We start from the raw sequence: 12,626 nt of genomic DNA, 5'->3' as shown, positions 1-12,626 counted from the left end.
GAGAGAATCAGAAAAGATGGAACATAATGAACTGAACAACATAAATTATTTAGGAAAGAACTTTCTAGTTGAAAAAAAAAAGACTGAGAAGTCTGGAAAGTAGTCTGGCAGAAATAAGGATTAAGGCAACACCTTATGCCATGTTCCATAAAACAGTAAATGGCTTCTTTAAAATCATATTAAAAATTAGAATAGAAGAAAATCATATCTCTCTTACAGCTATGAGTAGAGATAGACTCTTAAAAATTCATTTATTTATTTTAAAATATTTTTCCATGTTTATATGATTCATTTTCTTTTCCTCCCCTCTTCCCTCTCCTAGTCCACAGCTGACAATTCCACTGGGTTGTACAAATTTTATCACTTGATACCTATTTTCATATTATTCATTTTTGCTATAGAACAATCTTTTGAAGCCAAAACCCCAAATCGTATATCCATATATACAAGTGATAAGTGACAAGTCATTTGTTTTTCTTTTGTATTTCTACTCCCCTAGTTCTTTCTCTCAATGTGGATAGCATTCTTTCTCATAAGTCCTTCAGGAGTGTCCTGGATTATTGCATTGCTATGAGTATTAAAGTCCATTACATTATAAAGTTCCACAATGTTTCACTTTCTGGATATAATGTTCTCTTGGTTCTGCTCATTTCACTCTGCATCAATTCTTTGAGGTTCTTCCAGTTCACAAAGAAATCTTCCAGTTCATCATTCCTTTCAGCACTATGGTATTCTGTCACCATCACAGACCACAATTTGTTCAGCCATTCCCCCATTGAGGTACCCCCCCCATTTTCCAATTTTTTGTCACCACGAAGAGTGCAGCTATGAATATTTTTGTACAGATATTTTTCATCATTATAGAGATAGATTCTTAAGAAAACCAAGGATGGAGTCAATTACAGAAGATAAAGATAAAATCGATAATTTTGTTTCTATAAACTTGAAAAGCTTCTGTATAAGTAAAATTAATGTGCCTAGGATAATAATGGGGAAAGATCTTTGAATCAAATTTCCCTGGTAAGTTAAGGTATCCAAGATATGTAAACAATTAACAGGCATACAGAAGACCAAAAGCCATTCCCTAATATGAGCAAACAGTTTTCAAAAGAATTACAAAGTTTTAACAATCCCTCAAAAGAATGCTCCAAGTCACTAATAATAGGAGAGATCCAATAAAAAATAGCTTAGATTTCATCTTATGCTCTGTAAATTCACAGACGAAATTTGGGAATACTCAATGTTGAGCAGTTCTGGAGAGATAGGCACTTTAGGATCTTGTTGGGGGAACTGTGAATCAGTGTAGCCATTTTAGAAAGCGGTTTGTAATTAATTATGCAAATAACGTGGTTAAAGTGTTCATTCAAGTTCATTCAAAGTTCAATCATTCAAGATTCCATTGCTAGGTTTATACTCCAAGGAGGCCATCGATAAAAAGAATGGTCCCAAGGACCCGAAAATATTTATAACTATTCTTTTTGTGATAGCAAAGAATTGGAAACCAAGTACATATCTATCAGTTAGAGAATGATGAACCAAATTGTGGGATATGAATTAATGAAGCATTAACGTATTGAAAGAAATGATGTATGTAATGAATAAAGGAAAATGGAAAGATCTATAGGAGTGAATGGAGAGTGAAATAGGCAGAACCAAGAAGACACCATACAACGACTTCAACAGTGTAAATGGAAAAAGAAAACCACAAAACAAAATCCAAAGTAAATGCTGAAAAATTACAATAACTAAGCATGACTCAAAAGAAGAGACATAAATAGACAACCCCCCCCTTTCCAATGTTTGTACTTTGTACATATGTCAGACTTTTAAAGTATGTTTAATAGTTATTTTAAAAAAAAAGAGGGGACTTTCTTCCCTCTTTTTCTTGTTTTGTCTTATAAATAGTTTTTGTTATACGGGATGGCTCCCTGAGAGAGGAAAGTGAATTGAGAGGGACACCGGGGAAATTATGTGGTGTAGAGAAACACATTGATAAAAACTTAATTAGTTTTTAAAAATGTTACTGCAAAAACCAGGTAGGTGGTATGAGAGACCTCTTCGAGGTTTTTGGCAGAGGAAATAGAAAGGAGATGGATGGAAAAAAAATATTTAAGGCCCATTCATTATCTGGCTCCCCTTTGCCTTTCCAGATTTAATCTGTTCCATCCCCTCTGGACTGTCAGCCATTATCCTGGAACTCTCACAAACCATTTCCTAGCTCTAGAATTCACTCCTTTCTCAACTCAGGACCTCTTACTCCTTCTCCCTAGTTACCTTCCAGACTCAAGTGCCACCTTCTGCAGGATCCTTAATGGTCCCCCTACATTCCCCCTCACCAGCAGCTGCCATCTTCCCCTTTCGGTTATGTTCTCTTCTCCAAAGAATGTCAATTCACTGAGGTCAGGAGCCATTTTGATTTTATTTTTTCATCCTTGACCCCCAGCCATTGTTCAGCCATTCTCCAATTGATGAGCCTGCCTTCAGTTTCCAGTTCTTTGCCACCACAAAAAGCGCTGCTGGAAATATTTTGGCACACATAGATAGACTCTTTTCCTTTATCCCTGATCAGCTTGGGAAATAAACCCAATAGTGGTATTGCTGGTCTTTAGGGTCTACATAGTTTGATAGTTCTCTGGACATCATTCCAAATTGCTCTCCAAAATGGTTGGATCAGTTCAGAGTTCTAGCAAGTATTTCTTACCCAAGTAATTATCAGGGGCCCACTATGTGCCAGGGACTGTGCTAGAGAGTGGGGAGCATTGTTTGACGTATGCATTCATCATTCATAAAACTTACAAAAAGTTATGGTCCCAAGTGATCAAAGCTTTTACATGCGTGTGTTTCTACGTTTGAATCGCTTTTCTTTTTTCCTTCTCACTAGCTATGCTCTGGGATTAGAAAAACAAATGACTCAGAGGCGAACTGGTAAAAGATATTTACTATTTTAAATTGTAATCTTGCAACCAGAGCTTCCTGAAGTTGAATTTCAGGAAAGGATTCTATTGAAATTGGAAAGATCAAGAAAACAAACGTGAGATTGGCTGGATATCAAATGTGCCCATCTGATGGCAGCCCAAACCGTGACAAAAATTGTGTGAAAGTTACAATTATAATAGAATTCCAGTAGAGAAGTATAAGATTTTTGTGTATTTACTGAAACTTTCACAAGGAAATTGGCAAACAGGAAGATGCTTTATTTACAAAATGGTGGGCTCTTCTGGTTCCCTCAGCTCCTCTCATACATTGACTGTTTCACCTCTAGTGCTGCGATGATCATTGTTTTTTAAAAAGTTTAGACATTTCAAATGTATGGGAAATGGGAAAATAATACCTGAAACAGCTTGTCTTTAGTTCATTTATATTATATTGACATATATGATGGATAAACAAATACATTAAAGAATGAACCAGGAATAATTTCATAGAATTGACCCAGAAACAGATTCCCATGAAGCAACAACTCAACAATTTTTTAGCCTGTTGCTCAGAAGTGCTTTCCTAACATCTGTAATTTTTCATATTCTGACTATGGTCTACTTCAACAACTAAATGATGTCATTGGTGTGGGGGTTTTCCATTGGCTAATATGGAAATATATTTTGCATGATTTCACGTGTGTGTAATTTTATATTGCTTGCCTTCCCAAAGAGTTGGGGAGGAAGTGGAGAGAGGGAGAGCATTTGGGACTCAAAATTAAAAAAAAAATTTTTAATAATGTTAAAATAACTAATAATTATTTTTAGATTGCGTGGGTTCTAAAAAGGATCATAGAATTAATGGTTATAGGATTGTAGAATTTTAGAGTTGGAAGGGCCATTAGTAGCCATTTACTCTAAGCCGTACCTGAAGGAAATCCACAATATAATATACCTAGCTAGTAGTTGTCCCACCTCTGATGGAAGACATGCAATGAGGGAGGACCCAATACCTCTTTTTTTTTTTTGGACTCCAATAACCAGCAGTGTGCTGGGGGAAGCCCAAACCTTTCCAGTCCATTTGCTAGATGTTCAGTGTATGCATTTATACTTTAGAAACAGGCCAATACTTAAAATCTGGGTGTGCTTTATTGCTTTGTTGATTGTCTAGACTTAAGAAAGGATTAACAGTTCAGATCAGCCTTTTCCCAGAGAGCCAATTGTTAAATATACACCAGCATATCCCTGCCTTTAACTGTTAGAAACATTTTCTTAACATCTAACTTGAGTTTATTTAATGAAAACTTCTTTTTAAAAAATCCTTACCTTCTGTCTTATATCAGTTCGAAGAGAGAAGAGCAGCAGGGGCTAGACAATTAGGGGTAAGTGACTCATCCAGGATTGCACAGCTAGGAAGTGTCCGAGGCCAGCTTTGAACCCTCTTGACTCCAGGCCTGGTTCTGTCAACTGCGCTTCCTGGCTGCTGCCTTACAGCAACTTTTCCCCAGTGCTCCTGGTTCTGCTTTCTTGATCCTGTGACATTTATTACCCAGGAGACTTGGACAAGTACCTTCTCTGGGCATCAATATTCTCATCTGAAAATTAAAGCCAAGGACTAGATGACCTCTGCCAAACCCCTTTGGCTCCAGCATTATGACAGTTACCAGGAAGAAGGCCAGAAGAGCAGGCTTCTTCCACCCAGCCCTCCCAGCTTAGCTCTCCTAGGACCAACAAACGAGCCCTACAAATGGTTGAAGACAGTGATGAGTCTTCTCTTTTCCAGGCCACCCTGCCCTGGTTCTGTGAACCGATTCTCACATGGCATGAACTCAGGGCCCTTTGCCATCCTGCTTGCTATTGTCTGGATTCTCTCTAGCGTCTCCATATTGTATGACTTAATCTGTGGTGCCTAGAAATACAGCCCCCTGAGCAGGGAAGTGGAGCCATCACCTCCTTATTCCTGGAAGTTGTGCCTCTCCCGATGTAGCCCAAGATGGCAGCAAGATTGTTGGCTGCCACATCAGTCAGCTTTTCTTACATTGGCAGTTCCCTCAACACTGTGGGTCTCTTTTAGGTAAACTGTTGTCCTACCAAGTCTCCTTCAACTTACTCTCAAGGCAATGGTTTTTCCCAACCCAAATGTAAGGCTCTTTATTCCCTTCCAGGAAGCCCAATGCTTTAGGCTGCCAGGATGGTTCTGGATCCTAACTCCGTCCTCCTAGATGGTAGCCACACTGTTGGCTTTGGGCCCCCTGTAGATTCAATGAGCATCAGCAGCCAAGTCATTCACCACAGATCGAGAGCCAAAAGGGACTTCAGAGGCTTCCAAGCTCAAATTCTGGGGGACAGCTGGGTGGCACAGCAGATAAAAGTACCAGGCTGGAGTCAGGAAGAGAAGAATTCAAATCTGGCCCCAGACACATACTAGCTGTGTGACTTTGGGGGAGTCACCTGACCCAGTTTGTCTCAGTTTCTTCATCTGTAAAATGAGCTGAAGAATAAAATGGCAACGCACTCCAGTATCTTTGCCAAGAAAATCCCAAATGGGGCGATAAAGAGACAGCCATGACCGACACACGAAATCACAATAGAAGTTCAAAGCCTTGTTTTGGTGGCTGTTCAAGTCACACACATATTAAGTCAGAAGTGGGATAAAAAGATGAGACCACGCAGGACCAAGCATAGATGCGTGGGACACTCCCCTGGAGACTTCTTGCCGAGGTGCCATTGCGTGCCATTAATGACCACTTTTTGAGGCCAGTCATCCAACCATCTCCAAGGTCATCAAATGGTATTATCTTCTCATCTACACAGTTCTGCCTTTTCTATAAGAAGAGCCCAGCTCCTCTATCAAATCTTCGGCTCCCATCTAGGTCAGCTATCTCTGCAGCTGATCAGCTGGGTCAGTCCACAGGACAAAAAAGAAAAAAGGGTGGTTCTGACGTGCCCTGTCTTTGGGGTGTCATTCTGGCCCTTTGAAATGGCCACTCGAATGTTCTAGAACGGTGCGAGCTCCCCAGCCTAGAGTGTAGCTTGTGTTCTCCTCTCTGAAAACAAAACAAAAGCTCGGAATCTGCCTTTCTCTAGTTCTAGGATTCCTCTTCCGTTTGCCACAATTTTTCCATTACTGACAATGATTAGCAATACCATTTGCCAATTCTTTGGGTATTGAAGGATGTTCTGGTCTGCTTTGGTAGAGGAAATTTCTTCTATCGTTCTCTATACTGGTTTGGAACAATTGCAGCAAAATGATCATAATAGTATTTAAATACTATTAGGCCCAGGGTCCCATAGCAAGAATGTATCTGAGGTCAGATTTGAACCCAGGACCTCCTATCTCTAGGCCTGATGCTCCATCTACTTAACTCTTTAATTCACTTGTTTAAGTGAATTACTTGAGTTTTTGCAGTATTTCATTGTGGGAAGGCACCTGGAGTCAGAGGACCTGGGACCAAATCTCGTCTCTGATGCTTATTACCTGTGTAACTTTGGGCCAGTTGCTTCATCTCCTTTGTCCTCAGTTTCCTCCTCTGTCAAACGGGGGGAGGGGGGGCGTAGATTAGGTGACCCCTGAAGGCCCTTTTAGCTCTGGAGCTGTGATACCACCGTCTTGTGAGCTTACTAAAGATTGCGTTAGTTCAGATGAACTGAGTAGCTCCCACACCGGTATCACTCGTCTCTGTCAGCACAGCGTCTAGTAGGCACTTAGTAAATGTTTACTGACTTCATTGAATTGTCTCTTCCAGCCTTTGTTACCTTACTGGATGGGGAACAAGCCCAAAATGCCATCCAGACGTTTCACCAGTATTCTCTTCGGGGGAAAGAGATCACTGTCCAGCTCCAGCCCACGGATGCTTTGCTCTGCATCACCAACCTGCCGCCCTCTTTCACGATAGAAGAATTCGAGGAACTGGTCCGGACATTCGGCAATATCGAGAGGTGCTTTTTGGTCTACAATGAAACCACCGGCCATTCGAAGGGCTACGGATTTGTGGAGTACATGAAAAAAGACTCTGCGGCTAAGGCGAGGTCGGAACTGTTGGGTAAACAGTTAGGAAGCTTCATTCTCTTTGCACAGTGGATGGATGTGAATCAGCTGGCCACCGATCTCATTCATTCTAAGTGCCTATGCGTCGATAAACTCCCCAGGGACCTCACGGACTCCCAAGAGCTCTTGCAAATTTTCTCCTTTAGTCATAAGCCTGTGTTTGGTCAGGTAGGTGCCTTTCCAGATCCCAGGTTTGAAAGCCAGAGATAGCCACCACAGTAGATGCACACAGGTCCAACTGTTGGTTTTCAATGAGCAATCAGCGCACCTTGGATAGCCCTCATTGGCTACGATGCTGCCACTGTGCAAAGCTAGGTCCAACACTTGCAACTTCAGACTTTGGCTTCCTGCTTCTTTATTAGGCTGTGGCTGAAGACCTCTGCCTCTGTGCCATTTGGAAATGGGCCTTTTCTACAAAAGAAAAGAGCCTTTTTGGGCAACTAAATGTGCCTTCAGCAAATCCATTGGAGCAAAGGATTTCAATAAAACTCCTGAAAATGAGAAGTCAGTTCCATAGAAAACTTGAACCTCCACTGGGAGGCTTGAAAACATCTCAAAAAGAGTTTGGGTCTTTTGACAAATAACTTCTCTCTAGTAAATAAGTAGGAAATACTTGCTCAATGTCTTCTGTTAGTTTTTTCAAAGCTTGCTCACCAAGTCACACGGGCTTTAGGCGGATGAGGAGATGGTCATTCTTCCTTTTATTGCTTTCATAAATATGTGGGTTCCCCTGTTCTTAGAAATGTTACTATGCTAAGGGGATGCCATTTCCTCCATCTGGACGCCCATCCATAGTCCCACTTCATGCCACTTAGTAGATGCTGGCCTTTGAGCATTCCCATGGTCAGGCGATTGGAACCCCCAAAGCCAAGTGAGCCGAGAGCCTCTGAATTTAGCTCATTTGGCCCTCAGACAGCAGGTACAGAGACAGCTTGGCTCTAGCTGGTCTGCACTTGGAGGCTGACGAGTATGGTAGACTCTGCCCAAGTCCACTGGCGTAGCTTTTCAGAATCGAGGGTGACTTCCTCACTCTAATGGGATGCGGGGGTAAGACCTCGGGAGAAATGAAATTCAGAGGGTGAGGAGAAGAAAACCGACAACAAATCCCCAGAGTAAATGCACTCTTGCCTTACCATACATTCATGTAACAAAACACTTTGAATAAATGTCTCTGTGTCCTGCTTGCTTATTGCTTGCTTGCTTCCTCCCTCCCTTCCCTCCTTTCTGCCCTTCCTTCTTCCATCCATCCGTCCCTCCTTTCCTTCCTCCCTAAACTTGGGATTTCATTAGTATATGGAAAGCTAAGTGAGGAAATCCCCTTTCCCAAAGCAGGTCTTCACTTGCACTGTGACTTAGAGTCCTTGAGAACTACTGGTACATTCATCAAAAGCAGTTCTGAGTCAGAAGTGGAACTTGATCCAAGGTCTTCTGGCTTGGCTTCTTATCCCCAGTGTATATCACAGTGCTCAGCACACAGTAGGTGCTTATTAAATGCTTGTCAACTGATGAATGCACAGTACTGTGATATGAGTGTAGGGTTCCACCAGAGCTGACATTAAATGTAGCAACAACAATAAGATTCATACTATCCTCCTCCTTTCTTCACTCCATAAATCAACTGAACCAAGCATTAAAGATGCATCAGGCATTTGATTCTCCTGCCTAAGACCTCCTTCAGCATTCTTTCTAGCCAGATTAAAATGTAATTGGGAGATATTGAAAAAAATAGGCAAAGATATAGTGGAACCTAGATAATGTTAATATAGTGTTAGGATCCAGCCCTCAGGTCCTTCTGTACGTTCAGTGGCTCCCAATTTCCTTTCAAGTTTGATAGCCCTGGTCTGTAGACTCCTTCCCCAGTCATTGAAAGTTGACCTAATATATTTTTGAGTAATGAGAGTGCGCTAGTCCCTTTAAAGAATGGGAGTGGCCAACTCTTAGATTGATGGGTAATTCTTGAAACGAAGATTAAGAAAAAGACCCTAGAGCAGCTGGATGGCACAGTGGCTGGAGGGCCAAGCCTGGAATTGGGAAGACCTGGGTTCAAGTCTGATCTCAGACACTTCCTAGCTGGGTGGCCTTGAGCAAGTCACCTTATTTACCTAGCCCTTGCCCTTCTAGGGAACAGAAAGTAAGAGAGGAAGGAAGGAAGGAAGGAAGGAAGGAAGGAAGGAAGGAAGGAAGGAAGGAAGGAAGGAAGGAAGGAAGGAAGGAAGGAAGGAAGGAAGGAAGGAAGGAAGGAAGGAAAGGAAGGAAAGGAAGGAAAGGAAGGAAGAATGATATCTAGGTTCTGATAATGCTTTTTGATAGACCTAAAATGATCTTATAGCATAAAGAAATGTGAATGATGATGGTGACGCTATCTAGCATTTCTAGAATACTTTACAAAGCATTTCACAGTCAATGAAATACACACTACTATCCTTCCCATTTCATAGATGAGGAAACTGAGGCTGAGAGGATAACATGCCCAAGGTCACTCAGCTGGCAAGTATCTGCACCACCGGCTTGCCTAGGAGCATCCCTCCCCTGCTGTCCAGTGTTAGAATTGGAAGGAATGGCATTTGCCACCTAGTCATACCTGAAAAAAGAAACACCTCTATCTGAATAGTCTGACCAACATGTGGTTATCTAGACTATCTCTCAAATAAGATTATACTGGTAAAGTTCTTAGCACAGTCTCCAGTCCTACAAAGGACTCTTAGTAAGTGCTCATTCTCTTACCTTGACTTGCTGACCTCCAATGATGGTAGGGACCCCCCCCCCCCCGCCCTCCAAATCCCCCGAAGGAGACCATTCCATCTTGGGAATAGTCATTAAGGACATTTTCTTTACTTCAAACTGAAATTGCATCTTCCTCCTCTTGTTCTTTGGCCTTTTTGATGCAAATTTGAACCTTCTACCTCTTCTTGTCCTGTACGATTCTTGTCTATGTTTAACTTTTTCTTTCCCTTTTTTAACCCTCTACCTCTCATCTTAGAATCAATGCCATACTGGTTCTAAGGCAGAAGGGTGGTAAGGACTAGGTAATGGGGGTCAAGTGACTTGTCCAGGGTCACACACCTAGAAGGTATCTGAGGCCAGATTTGAACCTAGTCTCTAGACCTGGCTCTCAAACCACTGGGCCTCCTATATACCCCTCTATTTTTCTATAAAAACTCCATCATGGACCCATAGCAGTGTGTTGGAGGTCTTTGTGCTTTTGTGTTATGGAGGTATGGGATGGTCACTCTTGCTTGCTCTGTATGCTCCCCTTCTGGTCACAGAGAGCCTTTAGAACGTCTCTCATTGAGCACGTTACCCTCAGTCTTTCAGCATCGTAAACCATAATCAATTGACCCTTGAAAGATGTCAGAAAGATCTTTTAAACCAGGTAAACATTATAAATGAATGTAACAGAGCAATTCTCCATAAGCCCTTTGCCAATGAAACGTTTCACGTCAGTTGGCACAGGATGAAGGGAGCTATGCGGACGGTTTTGCGGTAGTTGAATATGACAGCCCAGAACATGCCGAGGACGTGCAGCAGGCAGCTGATGGGATGACGATCAAGGGAAGCCAAGTCCAGGTGTCCTTCTGTGCCCCCGGAGCCTCTGGACGAAGCACTTTGGCAGCCCTGATCGCTGCCCAAAGAATGGTAAGAAACTTTGCAGTTGGAAATTTGAACATTTGTTTTATCAGGAGGGAATATCTGCCAAACTGAAAATACCACTAAAGTTTCTTTGTATGTACTCGGTCCATCTAGTGAAGGTCTTAAAACGTCACACAGTAGGACTTCCTCTAGCACTGCATTTTGTTATTTTTAAATTAGGGATTGGGATTGGATTTTGTAGCCAAAGAAGAGCATAATTGAGCCTATCTTGAATGTAAATGTGGAAGAGTTGATTTTACATTTCGACATACGGTTCTTCCTGAAACAAGAATGAAACAAATGTCTTTTGCATTTCTCTTGGTTCTAACATTGCTTATTTCTGTGTTCATTTAAGATGCGCAATAATCGAAAGGGTTTACTTCCAGAGCCAAATCCGATACAGATTATGAAGAGTTTAAACAACCCCGCCATGTTGCAGATTTTGCTGCAGCCACAGTTACAAGGACCTGCTGGTAAGCCGGGTGGGTGTAGCTGTTAAAATATGTCTTTCTCCAGATTCAGAATGTAATGTTAGCTGTGTCGCTCTGATGGAAAAAACCAATCTGTAGCCATGTATTGAACAGAGCATTAAAAATCCCAGCACAGCAAAGAATCATGCAGAATCACCATGGCCATCCATTGTGAGGCAAACAAAATGAAGACTCTTGTCTATCACATGTTCAATAGTAGTCTTTCAACCATTGCTTGAAGACCATCCTTGAGGAGAAACCCTCCCATCTCTCATCACAGCTCATTCCACTTTGGGACCCTCTGATTGTTGAGGAGTTTCTCCAGGCATGCAACCTAAATTTCCTTCTTTGCTGCCTCTCGCCATCAATGTTGGTTCTGCCTTCTGGGGCCAAGCAGAGGAAGCCTAATCCCTCTTACACATGCCACCCCTTCAAATACCGCCTCTAACTCTTCTCTTCACCAGGCTAAATTAAACTTTCATATCATCCCTTTCTCCCCTTTCTTGCTTCCATATTCTTTCCATAGGTGAGTTAGTTCTCTGCTGAATAGATGGGTGAGAGAGTGTGCCATGCTCTTTCAGAGGGTAACCACCTGGGCTCCGCTTCTTATCGGGTTGCTGTGGGGCGTTTTTTCATTCAATAAATATCCAACTATATTGTTCTTGTCCTTGGAATTTGTTTAGACAGCTGATAACGATTAACAGAACAGTGTTACTCATTTACTTTAGGAAAGGTCTGACTTTGGCTCCGCCTTTTCTTTGTGAGCTTCCAGATCTGCTTCCTCTTTCTTATTCTTTTGCTTTCCTCAAAAAGGTGTTCTGTCAAAACCAGAGCCGCATTGCTTTCCAACATTATTCAGGCCTTTAATGAATGTGCCCTTGTTTTCATTGATGGCTAGTCCTCAGCTGCTGAACGATGTTTTCCAAAAGTTGGTATGTTAAGTCGGTGGTCTGGAACACGAAACTTGTTTTCTTATTTAGTCCTTGTTCTTGGTAGATTCTCAGGCTGACTCTCAGCAGCCTATTTAACCCCTTTTGCAACTCAAGTCACTATCTAAGTAAGCCACCAAGTATAAAAGTGTAGTTTTCCTAGAAGAAAATATACATGTGTTGAACCCATCACCTTCCACTGTAAAGGGAATAGGAATTCCCTCTGCTCTCCTCTAGTCTACTAGCTAGTAATACATTGGGAACTCCCTTTGGTCCACTGGCCAGCAATGGAACCATAGCAGAGTTGGGCATTTAGAAGAACCTAATTTTTTTTATCACTAAAGGGTGAAGGGTAGGAATGGAGCTATGAATGGTGTGAGAGCCAGGGCTGGGGGCTCTAGGGAGTTGAGGATAAGTAGATGATTTGTATGGGTGGGTGAAAATACAAGATAATTTTAAGAAGTAAGAGGCACTTATAGCTGGGGAAATCAGGAAAGGCTCCATGGAGGAGATGGTATAAAAATGAATGAATAGATGGATAGATGGATGGATGAATTGCATTTATTAAATGTTTGCCATGTACTAAGCTTGAGATGAGGTAAAAATGACAATCAGGAATGGAAGTAGTCAGTCT

The 12,626-nt window shown here is 41.8% G+C and overlaps 1 protein-coding gene across 6 annotated transcripts in view; it reads left to right on the top strand.

The window, feature by feature from the left end:
- RAVER2 (ribonucleoprotein, PTB binding 2) overlaps positions 1 to 12,626 on the top strand; it is an 87,362-nt gene that overhangs the window by 49,791 nt on the left and 24,945 nt on the right. For all 6 annotated transcript variants that reach the window (XM_056815020.1, XM_056815021.1, XM_007480463.2 and 3 more), the window contains exons 3-5: positions 6,662 to 7,131; positions 10,408 to 10,599; positions 10,949 to 11,066. In XM_056815020.1, the coding sequence (XP_056670998.1) occupies positions 6,662 to 7,131; positions 10,408 to 10,599; positions 10,949 to 11,066 (780 nt within the window). The remainder of the gene's footprint in view (positions 1 to 6,661; positions 7,132 to 10,407; positions 10,600 to 10,948; positions 11,067 to 12,626) is intronic.

The sequence above is a fragment of the Monodelphis domestica genome, chromosome 2, assembly GCF_027887165.1.
Source record: "Monodelphis domestica isolate mMonDom1 chromosome 2, mMonDom1.pri, whole genome shotgun sequence".
Taxonomy (NCBI): domain Eukaryota; kingdom Metazoa; phylum Chordata; class Mammalia; order Didelphimorphia; family Didelphidae; genus Monodelphis; species Monodelphis domestica.
This window is presented reverse-complemented; position numbering and strand designations above follow the sequence as displayed.